Source organism: Seriola dumerili, unplaced genomic scaffold (genome assembly GCF_002260705.1).
Source record: "Seriola dumerili isolate Sdu_G_001 unplaced genomic scaffold, Sdu_1.0 BDQW01000442.1, whole genome shotgun sequence".
In the NCBI taxonomy this organism is placed as follows: domain Eukaryota; kingdom Metazoa; phylum Chordata; class Actinopteri; order Carangiformes; family Carangidae; genus Seriola; species Seriola dumerili.
Genome location: NW_019174697.1, coordinates 163,121 through 179,232, shown reverse-complemented (window position 1 = coordinate 179,232; position 16,112 = coordinate 163,121). Strand labels below are relative to the sequence as shown.

The 16,112-nt window shown below is 38.3% G+C and overlaps 1 protein-coding gene across 1 annotated transcript; it reads right to left on the bottom strand.

Annotated features, from left to right (window-relative positions):
* Positions 1 to 5,628: 5,628 nt before the first annotated feature.
* LOC111234140 (CD276 antigen-like) lies at positions 5,629 to 15,277 on the bottom strand. The gene is made up of 10 exons (XM_022762072.1): positions 15,024 to 15,277; positions 13,801 to 13,861; positions 13,328 to 13,584; positions 12,735 to 12,831; positions 12,163 to 12,429; positions 10,687 to 10,797; positions 9,041 to 9,109; positions 7,559 to 7,609; positions 7,295 to 7,421; positions 5,629 to 6,329 (listed from the first exon to the last, which is right to left on the bottom strand). Exons 2-10 carry the CDS (start codon positions 13,853 to 13,855, stop codon positions 5,843 to 5,845), a joined length of 1,521 nt encoding a protein of 506 aa, XP_022617793.1. The 5' UTR covers positions 13,856 to 13,861; positions 15,024 to 15,277; the 3' UTR covers positions 5,629 to 5,842.
* Between the last annotated feature and the right edge of the window lie 835 nt (positions 15,278 to 16,112).

Sequence of the window (16,112 nt, the reverse complement as noted above, 5' to 3'; positions counted from 1 at the left end):
AAAAGAACTGGAGAGTCATTAGAGGGGCTGGGCTGCAGGCTGCAGCTCTGCACTTTAACTAAACATCTTTTCCATAAAATAAATGCTTCCAGGTTACTGTGGGTCCCAGAGAACCCAGGTCGCCTTGCTTTTGCTGCCACTCATCTGATCCCAATTACCAAACAGACTGGGTCAGAGCCAGTGGAGAGTATAGCTACAGACTGGAGTTGTGTGGTAAAACACCAGTGAGGACTAGAATGGACCCCACAAGCCAAGTGTGCCATCACGTTGACTTAAATCAACACATCGTCACCCAACATTACCCACCTCGCCCCATCCTCCCTGTGCGCTATGTAGTAAAGAAAAAATGATCTGTAACTGAATACGAGCCATAACACGCATGTCTGTAACCAGTGTTGTTTTTGCCCTTTTTTTGTTTTTGGCTTTAGCTAAAGTCTTAACGTTTAGTATGAGTGAGTATGTGCAGGTGAGTAAGTGTCTGGCTTGAGGACGTTTTAGTGGAACATAAAGCTGTTGTGGTGATCAAACCTGCGGCTTATGTGCAATGGCAATGTAACCACAAAGCCACCTTTGCAATCTATCTAGCTCCCAAGTCGGAGGATAGACAAATGACCTTTCAGTCTTTGGTCCTGTTTGACCCATTTCCCTGCTTTTCCTCATATTTAAAATACATATGTACACACACTATTTTATGTATCTCAACTATGGTCACACTGCGGACACACAACCTAGTTAAGGGAGGTTTATTTGTATAGCACCTTTCAACAACTAGGCAATTCGAAGTGCGTTAGTCTGAATCACCTCAGTTCATTTCATTTTTTTATTCATTGCAACTCCTAAAACTCTAGAGGGCTCTAAGTAGCTGTGCAACTTATTATCAAATCACATCACAGCATGTGAGTCACTGTCTTTACATACTTTTTGGGTTGTGTTATATCATTTACTGTAGTAAGTCCTTTCTTATGTCGTAAAAGTCCTGCTATATCACGTCATTGCATATATTTCATTTCATATGTTGTCAGTCTGTCAATATCTTGTTATGTCATGTTATGTTTTATGCACTTCTCTGTCATGCTGTCATTTCATGTAAAACCATAAAATGTCATACAATACCATTTTTATTATTTATTGTACTGTCATTCAGTGTCTCTAACCCTCAGTGTTCACCTCCTTTCCCTTCTGTTGGCTGCATATACTGTTTTAGTCTAATGCCAGCACACCCTGTTAAACCACTGCCGTGGTAACGGCTTTTTAATTCCCTTTTGTTTAATGTAGGCAGATACAGACACACGTCGACATACTTTCTGCACGATTATCAGACATGTTGCATCAGTGTATGCTAACTTGTAAAACCAGTCCCATCATGGACTTTTATAGTTGCAGAAGAACAGAAATTATACTACACGCTGACAACAGTTAAGTTCAGTAGTTTACTAATATGTTATAGTAAACAAAATGTAAGGAAAAAATATAACGTGTGTGCGTGTGTGCGTGTGTGCGTGTGTGCGTGTGTGTGTGTGTGTGTGTGTGTGTGTGTGTGTGTGTGTGTGTGTGTGTGTGTGTGTGTGTGGACATAGTGTGCATCTACATCCATGCATTATTGAATAATTGTTTCCTGATGCTTCCCTCTTCCCTGGAATATTAATTACCAAATGATGAAACCGCCTCTTTGGTCTGGGCGGTTGAGGCTGAGGCCGCGCGTGTAGGAGATCGTCCTTTTTGATGGGGGCTAACTTATTTTGCGTGTGTGTGTGTTGTGTGTATCAGCTATGTTGGGGAGTTGAGTTTCAGGGGAAGCATTTTTCTCTTATTGAATGGATGATGAGGATATTTGGGACAGTTGGATAAAGCAGTTGTTATTAAAGAGAATAACTTATTCATAGATGTTTTTCATTTCCAAAGAAAATGATCTCCAAGCAGAAGAAAAAAGCATGAAAAGAAAAAGCTGTTCTCAAATGTTAGACTTTATTGGGAATAAGAAATCACTGTTACCCAAACCACAGAGCTAAGGGGGTAAGAAGCAATAAAATGCACATCTTCGACTACTATGATAAGATTACAAAGCATAAACAGTGAAGACAGGGAGAGATATGAAAGAGAGATACAGTTTCTTCATAGGAAGCTTCCCTAGCAAATAGAAACTGACCGGAGAAATTACTTTTTTGCATGTTTTCATGTCTATATAATTTTCCCAGTGACCCTTTGATTCCAAGATTACCTTCATATGTAAACATAATTTAATGGATTCATGTTCAACCAACATCAGAAACCTTGTGCAGCTCACACACTGGGCCTTCATGGAAAGGAGGATGGCACCATCTAGTGAAATTTCGATGTAGTCAGGGAGAGAAACCACACCATTTCCCTTGTGAATGATATGATGGATGAATGATAATACTGATTTAACAAAAACAAAAAACAAAAAAACAAAGTTTCATGGTGATTTACAAAGTTTCATGGTGGCACGAAGTATGTAAATATCCTACAGTGGATACTTGCTAAACCGCTCTTGCATCATAAACCACTTCTCCTCTATCCATCAGTGTATTCCAGAAGGTTGTCTTTTCCAAAATATCGCAACATATTTGGTATTTCCATTGTGTCTGATGTGTCTGTTCTTACAGGATTCCTCGATTTTATAGTAAGTACAGTAACAGTTGTGGTCACCATATTTTCCCTGAATGAATGATGCCCAAGCATGAATAATATTGAAATTACTGTAAATATGTTGTGCGATGTGTCTGTGTAATAATGAGAAGTTAGGGGGTTTTGGGTGACAATTTGCTGATATAGGCGAAACTTTGATGAAACATATTGTATGTGTCAGTCATTCAAAGCTGTAAACTGCCACTGTCCATCGGGGCATTATTTACTTAAACATAGAAATAGGGTATTAGATCTCTTTTATGAGACAGTGAGACATTTTCTTGTTCCTCTTCACGTAAAGCTGACTGAGAAGAGCCTCCGTAAAGAGTACGGTAATCAACTTCTCACCACTTCTCATGAACAAAACTGGAGAATAAAGCATGTATTCATCAACTTGCTGTGCAATGCAGAAAAATCTTACCCATGCAGTTCCTGCAGTATTAGTGCTCAGGTATTAGGAGGAGAAAGTAATTCAATAATTATTTCCAAGAAACAGTGGGTGATTGAAAACAAAGCAATAAAACATGTTAATCTGTAATATTAGTGGGTGGTTATGTTTCAAGTAATTATTACTATCTCTTAACAGTAACAGCGCAATACATTGGCACTGTCTGTGTTATATATGTAGTCTTACTCATAACATTTAATATAATCACAATATACTTTATTGTATATGTATTTCTAATAATGATATGATCATTGTATGACCGAAGCTTTTCCCTTTTCTTTCTCTCAATGACTTGTATGGAAGATTCAGGAGAATCCACTGATTATTGAGGACCTTGCCGGCATAATAGGTAACTGTATAGCAGACTACTAGAATATCATTAAATACCACCTTAATACCATTATAATGCCATTAGTACGCTAATACTCTGAACAACAACAGTACAGAAGAATCGCCATCATCATTTCAGTGCTGTTTAGCACAGTTATAAAGTTGTTATGGTGAACATGCATTCATGCAAGCATTTGCCTATTTGGACATCCAGCAGATACAGAGCAATAACGTTCACCAGCTACTGGCTAACTGACTGTCTGCTGTTTGGTTTCACTGAAAACAGCTGCAGACTGTGACTGGAAACAAGGTTTATGAGTGGAGGTACTGAATGACAACTGCTGTAAAACCAAAACAACGAGCTGAAAGATGCTAAAATGCTCAGTAGAGCCAAGAGGAATAGTTGGATGATAATCTGTGAATTCATCACTGTGAGCAAAAACTGTCACAATACACATAATCATTTGACCCAGTGCTATCATAAAATTAGTAGTGCAGCTTTAGGTAAAACAGTTGCAGTTGGCTGTCTAATGTGAGTTGATTTCTTAACCAGAAAACCCACATTGAGTTACTGACAGCTGTTCTCAGGCCCGAAGGAGGTCTAATGTGGGTTTCTTTTGTCACCACTCAGTGCTCAGTAAAGCCCTCTGCAAAGCCTGTTAGATTATTTTTAAACAATTTCCTGTTAAAACATGGCAGTATGTGTTTGACACAAGTATGTGTAGAAATAAGGTTCCTGTAGCCTGTACCTGTTAATGTAACAACAAAAAAATAATATACATGCGCATGAAAAAGGAGAAGCCACGCCTTCAGTTTTTCTCGTCACTGATTGTAAAACCTGCAGGGAGTATTCAGACCCCCTTCACTTTTCCTAATTGCCATTTAGCCCATCGGTCTACACCCAATAACCCAGGATGACAAAGTGAAAACATTATTGTAGATTTATTGAAAAAAAAAAAAACTGAAATCAAATCTCTTATTTACGAAAGTATAGAGAACCTTTGCTGTGGAACAGGTAGACTCCAATCACATTTTGGAGTGGAAAATTGGAAAGATTGAACATAGTTTAGAAACGGGAACACCTGTGTATAACAGCTCACGAAACCAAGCCATGAGGCCTAAGAACTCTCTGTAGACCTGTGTGATACAAATATGTGGTGAGGCATAGATCAGTGCACAGGTATTAAAACATTTCTAAAGCTTTGAGTGTTCCCAGGAGAACAGTGGCCTCAATAATTGTAAAATAGAAGAAGTTTGGAACCACATTTGCAGCCAAATACAGAGAGATCCTTGAATAAAAGTTTTTGATTTTTGATAAATTTGCAAAACTTTCTCAAAATGTATTTAAATTTTGTCATAATGGGTTATTTATTTATTTATTTATTTATTTATTTATTTATTTATTTATCAACCACAATAAATATCTGGATGCCATTCTCTCCTCATTTAGTCCTCCACTTTTCAATTTATAGGCTCAATTAAATCTCCTTCAGAGAGATTTTAAAGAGTAAGAGAAAGGACATAACAACATGCTGGACACAGCTGACTGGAGGGCATTTGAGCTCACGCAGGGTCAGCAGCTGCAGTGCAAAAACACACAATCAGGCATATAGTAATGTTTCCCCTCTAACCTATTTTAGGGCTGATGTTGCAATTGTTGAACAGAGTAGGCATGAGAGACTAAAATATGTGTAATACATAAGGGAATGAAAATCTGAAGTACTAATAAATTCGGTAAAATGTAAGATGCAACAAATACCAGAGAAAGAACATACAGAAATAAACTGAGAGCATTTTTTTTTTTTTAATGAAATGTTACTGGAATCACTGAGGTCTCTTGCCAGGAATACTGATAGAGTCACTTCCCTTTTCACTAATACATAGAAAACGGTTTCTGCTTGGCTTGCAGTCTAGCAAGTGACCCTAAAAATGAGCTTTCTCTTTTTCTTGATCTGACACAGAACAGAAACAGAAACTAGTGGGATCAAAGTGTTGCAACGATCACATCTAATGAAAACACACACAGAGTTGCAGCTGAAATCACTCTCAGGGGTTTCATAGTGTAAATACAGTTAATGCAGATTACCCATTTTACTATAGCGGTTCTCCACGAGGGTCCATCTATAAGGGATGGACTAAATGATGTACATTCTTTTTTTGTTGATATGTAACATGACATAACATGTAAGGACAGGACTGTCAAGTAAAGAACACAAAATTTTAATTTATTGGAATTCCTATGCAAACTGTATATTGCTTTGAATTCAGTACATTTTGCTGCATATTTGGGCTTCTAAAAAGTCTGCCCAGGCTTTATGCAACAACAACAACAACAACTACTACAAAAAAAAACATCATGCAAATATTTAAAATGTAATATGTGCTTAATATGTTTGTTGGTCACAAAAGTTTGTACCTTCAGTACTTCACAGTTTGTGTTTGGAGCTTCAGCACTCCTGCTCCAACTGTCTCCTCCATCGTGGGGCAATGTCCCGGGCAGGCCATTACCAGCACCCTGCATGCCGTTCTTTCAATGAGGAACTTCTTTAGGGATTCATCAAAAAATTGGTTCCCTTCTCTGTACCCATCCAACAAGAGCAGAGCCCCGCTGGACCTGATTAACACAGTCCTCAGGTCAAGCTGTGTTGAAATCTTTTTTGTGAGAAAGAGTTGAGTCACTATTTCCTGAAACAAGTCACCCTTTACATTGCTGCAGTCAACATATAAGAGAAGTTGAAGGGTGCTGAGATCAAAGGGGTCACTGAGGGTTTGTGTGGACCGTTCAGTCCAAGAAGAGACTAGGATGTGGGCTACAGTTGTCTTCCCGCTTCCTGGGGGTCCCTCAAGAAAAAGTGTTTCTCCAGCTTCTGGGAGTAATGCTTGAAGTTTTACAGCCTGGCCCTCACTGAAAAAAAAAAAACAGAGTTGAGATTGTAATCTATACAGGCCGGTACAAAATACAAAAAAATGTAGATGTCAGCTGTGAATGCCCGTAGGGTATAACCACACACAAAGTTTCAGTTCCTACAACAAACCCTGCATTTACAATGATAAACTTCATGAAGTCAGTTAACTGTGATCACTGGCCAATATCAAGCTGTATTGAAAGTGTTGACTTTTTAGAGTCCAAAATAAAGGAATCTATAGCTTATTAGCTGTGTTGCACAGTCCAGTTTATTTGACCCTTATCTGTTGGAGTACAAACTGATCCACAAAAGAGGAATGGTTTCCAGCAGTTATTAGACAGGTGGTGCAAATATTTCTCTTTAAAATACTGTGTTCACAATGCAGCTAACAAGCTTGCTAAATGATGGTGTGCCATTTTGCACAGATGCACAGATTAATTTTGCTATGCCACTTTCTGGGGTGACTGAGCCATTATACATGTATTTGTGATAGCTTTAGCTTCTGTAAACACACTGCTTTGCTACTTTTGGAATAGGCTTAACAAACTCCTATGGGTCAATTATTCAACCCATTAAAAATGATGATAAATGTTGTTTTCAAGAATGGAAAGCTCACTATGTTGTCGAGCAGGCCTATCTGTTTTACTAGGGAAAAAGGCGCACAAACCATGATTTCTATGAGGTTTAATTTATTTCTAAAAACTCTAAAAGCACAAATTTCGCTACTAAAAACTAAAAATCAATACATTTTGAGGGAAAACATCTTTATATACAGGGAGTTTTGTCTTAGTTTTTGAAATCCTATATGATGGCCAATGATTGCCATTGCCTTGGGCTGTTGTAAAACCCAGCGACAAGCCACAGTAGAGAGCTGAATCTGAATTGTTGCTGTTACTGGAAATTAGATTATAGAAGCAGACTGGCATCCTAACGTTCAGTTTGGAAAGAGGTATCTGTGACTCACTTGTTTTGCAGCCTGTGACGCAGCTCGTCCGCACCAAAAGCTTCCAAGTGGTGTCTCACCTCTGCACTGAAGGAAGCGTCAGAATAATAGGCTTTCAGAAGCGCCCCCAGATTTTCCTCTGTGCAATCTGCACACAACAAAACACATGAGTAAAACACATTGACAGAAGATATGACCATGAATGAAGTTTAATACTCCCACAGACAACCACAGAAAAACTGAAGAACAGAAATCATGTCAACAAAAGTTCTTAGACTCGCTTACTTTCATTAAAAACAGTTGGCTCTTCCTCCTTGTCTTCATTTAGTTGAAGGCCTGATGGAAAGGAAAGCAATGTTAGAAAAACATTACAAATTTACATAAGCACAGATCAGTCATCATTGCCACAGTGAATGTACTAATTGTGGTGGTGGAAATCTACTTGCACACACCTTAAGGCAAGTTTAAATCAATCCAAAACAGAACTGATGTACATTGTTATGTACAACTTTACAGGTGGATGGGAGAAAAAGTGATGAGTCCGTGTAACAAAAGCTTTCGCTCACTATCAACACTGGTGTCAAATTTATTGAATAACTTTTTCTTCAGTCAAATGAGCCTCATTAAACATGTTTAAAGTACAACTTTAACTGTATGTCTTGTGTTATTTATTTGCAACTGAAATATCAAATATGTAGTGAAATGGATCATTATGGTGGTCAAGATGCCCCTAAATGCATGAGCTCAACCTTCTTCATGTAGCACAAATGCATCATCACCAATTTGACTAAACTCAGTACAAGCCTTCGTAGTTTGCACTTCCTTTTAGATATTTTTAGGTTATCTACTGTAGGTGTTTTCAAAAGTGCTTTGCCACAAAAGTGGCTACTATGTAGGCCCTCAAAGATCACCGTGGAATTTTATTTCTAAACTACATTTGGGTTCCAGTCTTTGCAGCCAATATTGAAATAACTAGTGGAGGTTAATTAAGACATTGCTCTACACTGTGGCATGACTGGCTACTGCCGTGGCTGTGACTGAGACAGGCTGTAGCTGTGATGAGCCTAATGCTACAGCCATGGGATGCTATTGTTCTGGTCGTTGCTGTTGCTGTCATTATGGCTGTAGTCATGGCTGCGGCTGTAGTTGTGTACCAGACTGAAAATTTAGTTTTTAATGGCTGTAACATTAATGATAGAAAAAGTGTGTGTGTGTGTGTGTGTGTGTGTGTGTGTGTGTGTGTGTGTGTGTGTGTGTGTGTGTGTGTGTGTGTGTGTGTGTGCGGTAAAATGGTGTTTGTGTGGGCTGAGCGTTGAGGCAGAGCTTGAATTGAACTGTTAGGGTGTGTTGTTAACATATGTATCATATCTACTAGAAGCACCACCAAGTGTCTGGCCTAACAATGTTATCTCTGCTAATGTTATTAGGAGCAGTAAAGAGTAGCCAAGGTACAGCTTCTGTGGCCAGATCCATTGCATTGAATAGCTACAGCTTTAGCCAGTGCAGTCACTTGGAGCTCAGCCTTTGGAAAGGAGCCAATAAATGCACAATGTAAAGTGTCACAACATCTCTCCTTTCTTTCTCTCAAGGACCGGCACCACACACACAAACTGCTCCTATGGATCACGAGGAATGCAAAAAGTAGTCTGAGGTATAATGGAGGAGTTATTGTGAAGAAATGCTGACATTTCAAGGGCTCTATAAGAATCACTGACACTCAGCAGTTAAAAAAAAAAAAAAAAAAAAGCAAGCTCTGTTTAGACTCACGGAAAGCAGCAGAAACATTCTTTCCCCGACCGTCAACCAGAAGATCCCTGGTGCTGGGTGTGTTGAATCCTATCAAGAAAAACATTGCTATTAATATAGTGTGTTAGCACTGTATACAGTACAGATAGTCAATAATCAAAATCATTCAAGCGGCTTAATAAAATGATACTAAATTGGGACACAATCTTTGTTTTACAAGTGTAACATTAATTTATCTCTCTCCATATTTTACAGAATTGTGATATACTGTATACTGTATACATACAGGGTGGTATGCTACTGTGATGATGTTATCATCAATTATTTCTTTGAATTAGCTCCGTGCTTAACTTTTTATTTATTCATTTTTACTTATATTAATTACACAGAGTACTTTCACTTTAAATCTTACATTTATCATGTGTTTTATATGCCAACAACTTGCCTCTCTGAAGGTTCACTCTTTCCTGATACTAGTTTAAAAAGGTCACCCACAAACTTTCTGACCCGTAACTCAACTAAGACTTCTTATAATGTTCTTACGATCATTAATAGAGAAATGCGTGATAAGCCTTCTATTGAAATGATGGAGGTGTCTAGGGGATTATACATGTGCTATACTGAAAAACCACCCATGCATTCACAAATAGTCTCAAATTCCCCTGTCACACAAACCAAGATCAACTGGGTGTTTCCGAACTTTGTGGTTGAGATACATGTAAGTTCCAAAAGAGCTTTGTCATCCTCACATGAAAACAGACAGAAGGAGTCACATGCTGATAAAATTCCAGCCAAAGCTAAATGACCAACAGAACGGTGTCATATTAAAAATGTGAATATCAAAACGTTTCACACATACTTCCCCTTTTCAGTGGCAAAATGACTTGAGTCAACATCTATTCGGGAGCTCACACTGTCTTTGCAGTTGAAATGACACATAGAGATTTCCTGCCAGGACACAAAATTCCTCTGCACATTTGCCAAAAATTGAAAAGTTAATGACCGCTTTGGCTTTGATACGGGAAGGATACAGTTTTGAAGCTGACTAATGCATTCAGCCCTACTGTAAGTTGTTAGAGGTGAAACTAAAGACAAATTTTCAGTTTTGGTTGGACATTAACGTTCTTTTAGTTCAATTTGCACTATAAAAAAGTCACTGCAGTATCCTGTATGTCTTTTTTTCAAATAGTTGACAGTTAAAAATACACCAGTGTGAAAACTTAGAATGAGGAAATAATGACTTAAAATGTATGTGCTTGGCCTGCCATCAAACAACTGGATTATCCACTCTTATTTCCTGCAAATATTATCTCAGCACACACCCTAAAGGGAAATCCAGCCCTGTGGTGACCCAAACCACTCCCCACAGTCTGCCTTCAGATCCTATCAGATCCTGCCTTCAAATATCCCAATGGCCAAAATGATTGTCTTATAATTTTAATAATCTATTACCTGCAGTATATTGCTGCCATTTGTCACTCTGTCACTTTAATATTCCACCGTTGCCATGTGTGGTATTATAGTGCATTGTCACACCTGGTTTTCATTTGATGTTGATATTACTGGACATCAAAGTATCTGTTTTTGACATTTTTCTCCGTTCTACACCTGCATTGTATGTCTTGCTTAATTTTTGTTGTAAATGGCACATAGTACACTGTACGCACCTTTTCGTTGTCGATACAGGAGCACTGCAGCGGTAATGACAATCATTACCACTCCTATGCTCATTACAATGTTGAGAGCATCGCTCTTCACCTGTGGAACAGGTACTTCATCTGTGAAAAGAGTGAAGAAGGATTAGTGTTAATATCTGACTCAAAACCTACAGTATCACATTCATACTGTAATTCAGCAGTGACAGGAACAGGACAAGTGTTGGCATGTTATGATTCACGCCCATGTTTTTAATATGTTTGACCACTATGGAAATATCCAGTGGTGGAAGAAGTACTCAGATCCTTTGCTAAAGTGAAAGTACCAGTACAGCAATGTAGAAACACTCCATCACAAGTAAAAGTCCTGCATGAAAAATCCTACTTCAGTTTTCAATTTTGGGATTTTTTCTCTAATCTTTGATTTTTGGTGAGATATTTGGATCATTTGAACACTTATTGAAATCACTACTTGCTGGAGCTGTTAAGGACTACACACTGATTATTGTATATATTGTGTATATTGTATTGTATATTAAAAGCTTGTTATATTATCAACCTTCATCGGAAAAGTAACCAGTAACTAAAGCTGTCAAATAAATTGAGTGGAGTAGAAAGTATCTCTGAAATGTAGTGGAGTGGAGTACTTTAGTACTTTACTACAGTACAGTACAGTACTTTAGTAAATGTACTTAGTTTCTTTCCACTCCTGGAAATAACCAAATTTACCAAAGACAAGCATCGCAGACTTCCCCTTACTGGTCAAGAGCTAAAGAAATGCAACTATTAAAGCGACTTGTGCTTGTGTAATATTTGTTGTTTTTTAATGAAGCGTGCAAGCAGACTAGTCTTCTTTTAGTTTCGTTCTTTTTGTTGTTGTATTTACAGTCCATTTCCCTTTATTTTGTATCAAAATAAAAAGCCTTGATTTCAGGTGCTGTGATCCCTAAGATGTAGAATAATGCTTGTAGCTTATCAATGAAATCCTAACATACTGCATCCAAAAGAGCAAATAATCCGTGGCACACGTATAAGCAAAAACACGAACAGCCTGCACATTTCCAGATATGCTAATCTTGTTACAGCACTCCTCCACACTGCTACATAATCCAAAGATCAAACACCACCTACAACTTCACAGTAAATGTCTAGTATAATATGTACACAACAGGAAACAGTGGTACGAAGTGATAAGTAAGCAAAGGACATGTTTCCTGTGTGAATCAAAGGCTTCACATAACTTCTTACTGACAGCTGTTTTTTTGTGACAGTCTACAGGTTCAAATCAGGACAATTCTGCTTCGGTTTTCTTTTTTATTCATAGAAGGGTGGGTAACGGGGATGGGCTGCAGGAAACTGATATGTCAACACAGCCACACAAATGGGACAAAGGGACAGAGTACGACCAGGAACAGGCCGGACTTGACCTGGGGATGTTGTAGTGTCATGGTCAGAAAGCCTACAGGGGAAATAAAAAAAAAAAAGTACCTGGAACATGAAATGTTGTAGAGTTGCCATGATTTGTGAAGTTACATGTATAGTTGTTTTCGCTTAACGAGCTGACGCGTATCTGACTGGTGATGTTGAAGAGTTGGTCCGGGGTTGATACAACAGTGGTGTTGGGCTTGATTCTCTGCAGGTGTCCATCCTGCCACACAACAGGCGACTCGGGGTAGCCCTCAGACTGGCAGGTCAACAGCACTTCATCTCCCTCTGCAGCCTTCTCAATGCGTTTAGTCACTGCTTTAAAAGGTGCTAGAATAGAAGAAGGTACAAGAACATGCACATATATAACTGTGTTTAGCACTACTGTGATATGATTTCAAAATTGTGATCATGACATCTTGCATAAAATGGATAACGGGAAGCTTAAATACACCAAAGGCATTTTTTAACCAAACTGGGTACAACTGGTGTTAGTTTCGTTTTCAGGATGAATGATACTCTTAACTGCCCAGAAATGACCATGAGCTGTGGCCATTGCACAACAGCATGCATAGAACAGATCCCCTGCAGTATTTGCCTAAAAACTCTTACACTGTCTCAGACTTGGTGCTCACCTATAATCGACAAAGTTATTGTTTTATAATCAGCTCCTTCTCCAGTCTGCACAAAACACTGGTAAGTCCCAGAGTCAGTGATCCTGAGTTTGGAGACCTATAAAGTGAAAAAAGAAGAAGAGTCCCTCAGTGCCCTTGTGGCCAAATGACATGTCATGCTCTCATTACTGAACCAACCATTTGAATGAACCTAAATTCTGTCACATTATCCCTCCATTTACTATTCTGTATTATACAGTACTCATCAGTTAAACTCTCATCAAGTGTAGTAACAACATAAATGATTTGGTAAGGTGAGTGATTCACCAAATGTCCTCAGTCTCCAAAGGTAAGATGATGGTACAATAGTGTCTGACACAACACTGTGAGTGCAGATATTAAATGGCTAAATATGATACTTTTACATGAGCAAGGAATCCGGTGCTTCCCTATGACCTCTACACGATCAGTGGGAAATTTGACCCTCACATGAGTAATTCCCAATAGGACGAATAAGTGAGATAGCAAGTGTAGACAGGTGTGCCACATCATTTAGAGGAAATTTTATAAGACATAACCCTCCACCTTCCCAACAAATGTCTGCCAGTAATGACCTTCAACTTGGCCCAGCCGTCATTCAGCTCGTCTTTGAGAAGCTCCACTCGTCCCTGATACTCCTGAGATGCCGAGTGCTCCTCCCCGTTAATCATCTGGTACACTTCCCGAACGGTGCTGGAGGTCTTCCAGTGCCATGTCACCTTCAGGTCAGCAGTAAGATTCAACGGTCTAGGCTGAAACCTGCAGCCCATCTCGACATCTCCCCCGAAAACTGATGTGTACATGGTTTTCTCAGCCTCAACAGTGAACAAGACTGTAGGGAAATAACACAAATGTCAAGATTAATGTAAAAGTGGTCGACAGCCATTAAATGTGAACTGAAGAAGCAAGTTATGGTCATGAAATGATTTTACATAGCAGCTTTAAATGAACCTTGTGTAAAATTGAAATAGAAAGTTATCATGTAGATGCAATCATTGTCCTGTTTGTGCTCTTGTTTATTCATAAATATCTCAGTTGTTGTACACACCTGAGAGAGATGGCTGAAATATGACTTGCAAAATTACAAAAATGATCCAGTCCATTGAGACCTGAGGAAGAAACAAAGGGGGAGTTTTTACAGATGTTGAAATCTTTTAACCATGTTTGACCTCATGTTACTGGTAACATGAGTCATTTTACAGCAGAAGGCCAGATGTGAATTCCACAGAGCAGTTTTGATCTAGTTTACTTTTTTTTTTTTTGCTAAAAGACCATATGAGCCTAGAGGCAAAAAAAACAACATCATGTGATGGTGATGACCATGCATTGTTATTGCAAATCTAAGCATGACTTTGCTGCAAATGACTTCCCTGTTGATTCTTGATAAGGAAACAAAAATAGCACAAGGTTTGTTTGGCTCTGGAACTGTGCAGACTCAGCCACACAGCCACACACCACACACACACACACACACACACACACACACACACACACACACACACACACACACACACACAAACACACACTAAAACAGCTGATTTTTTTTTTTCTGTATCTGGCACATCTTTCAGCACATCAGGAAAAGAAGGAAAAGATTTAGTCACACACACTCTAAGGCGCCTCACATAAACAAGATTGTACATGTTCAGTCCTGTCACTCCTGTTAGGACTAAGCTCTGCCCACAAGCTTTTTTATCAGTTGATTGAACTGCTGAGAGTGGTTAGTTATTTTCTGTGTTGTTATCCAGTGAAATGCATCAGCAATTCTCCAGAATATGTTATTAATTGAGTGAGCTGTCATTGATGATTAAGCTCAGTTTGGTCTCTTTAGCTCATTATATACATAATTAAATAAAATATAAATAGGCTGTCAGTTGTTAAGTATTTGGTGCACTGGGAGTTATTAGAACAGATTGTTGTAAACATGTTTACAAAACAAAGCAAAGTGAAATAACAGTATTGGTCTTCAGGATAATCAGCCAGATTCACACACTGATAAATGGCAAAGTTGATATTTGAATACAAAAACAGCTGAAATACAAATATATACATATATAGGAATGGAAAAATCACAAATGCTCATGAATAAATTTCTAATGAAGTAGAAGTAGGCTAATAATGAATAATAACAAAAACTATAATAATACTAATACTAATACTAATAATAATAATAATAATGATAATAATGATAATAATGATAATAATGATAATAAAGTTGTGTAAACCCGTTTATCAACTGCTGTTTATCAGTTAATTGTAATGTATTCTTACCTTCTGGTCATGCAACAGCTATTTGTGTTTTCATGAGGTGTTCGCTTCTTCTTCAACTGTGAACGATGCACAGCCGCCTCGGGTCTTTTTTATGTAGAGATTTCCTCATTCGCGGACGACACACCTACCACATCTCCAATCATTCCACTACGATCACGTATTTGTGGTCTCTACCAGCCAAAACCTGAGATTACGTGAACACACAATTCAACTGTTTACATCATGGGGACCAGCGTTTTTTCCACAGGTGTTAACAGTAAGACGCACTGTAAAAGTCATTATTCGTAATTACTTTTATGACAAATTTGACGAACCTCGACGGGGAGACGAGTAAAGTTGCATATCATAAACCAGTTAACGGGTAAATGGAGAAGGAAGTCGAGCCCGTTTTTACTGTAAGTAAAAGCAGCTTGGATTAGCCTACCGTCTACTGGCCGTACTCAAAACATGTCATAAAACAGCGGTGACAATTACATGTCCCGAACCATTAATATTTACTGGCACGGCTTTGTTTATCTGTTGGAGTCTAACTAACAAAAGAAAATATTAGACATTACGGAGACACTTGACAGTCAGATCAAGCAGAATCGGTCAGTACTAGAGGTTTTTGCCGGTTTTTCCCCCTTCTCTGTTTCTATCTCTGTGATCAGAATTTTACAGTGACATCAGGTGTATAGTACAGCTTTACCGCAGTTTTGCATGAGTCACTGACTTCACGTGAGCGTATGACACTTGAGTGAGATTTATGGGGGAGGTAAATCTGACCTATATTTGATGGTATCATTGCTCTAACAACAGCAACATCAATAACAATAATAATAATAATAATAATAATAATAATAGAGGAGGAAGTATTCAGATATAATACTTAAGTAAACAAAGTATCCATTAACAAAGTAAAAAATCATCTGTCTGCTACAAGTAAAAGTTCTGTGTTGAAATTCTCACTTAGGTAAAATTACAAATGCATTGTCATCAAAATGTACTTAAGGAATCAAAAGTGAAAGGTCTCATGATGCAGCAGAATGGCCCTTATTAGAGATTTATGTATAAATGTGCAAGTATTTCACTGTTGTAGTTGGTCCAGTT

Coding starts and splice junctions, on each gene's coding strand:
- LOC111234140 (XM_022762072.1), bottom strand. CDS start 13,855: ATGGACTGGATCATTTTTGTAATTTTGCAAGTCATATTTCAGCCATCT. Junction 12,832..13,327: donor ACGGCTGGGCCAAGTTGAAG/GTCATTACTGGC, acceptor TTCACTTTATAG/GTCTCCAAACTCAGGATCAC. Junction 12,430..12,734: donor AATAACTTTGTCGATTATAG/GTGAGCACCAAG, acceptor CTTCTATTCTAG/CACCTTTTAAAGCAGTGACT.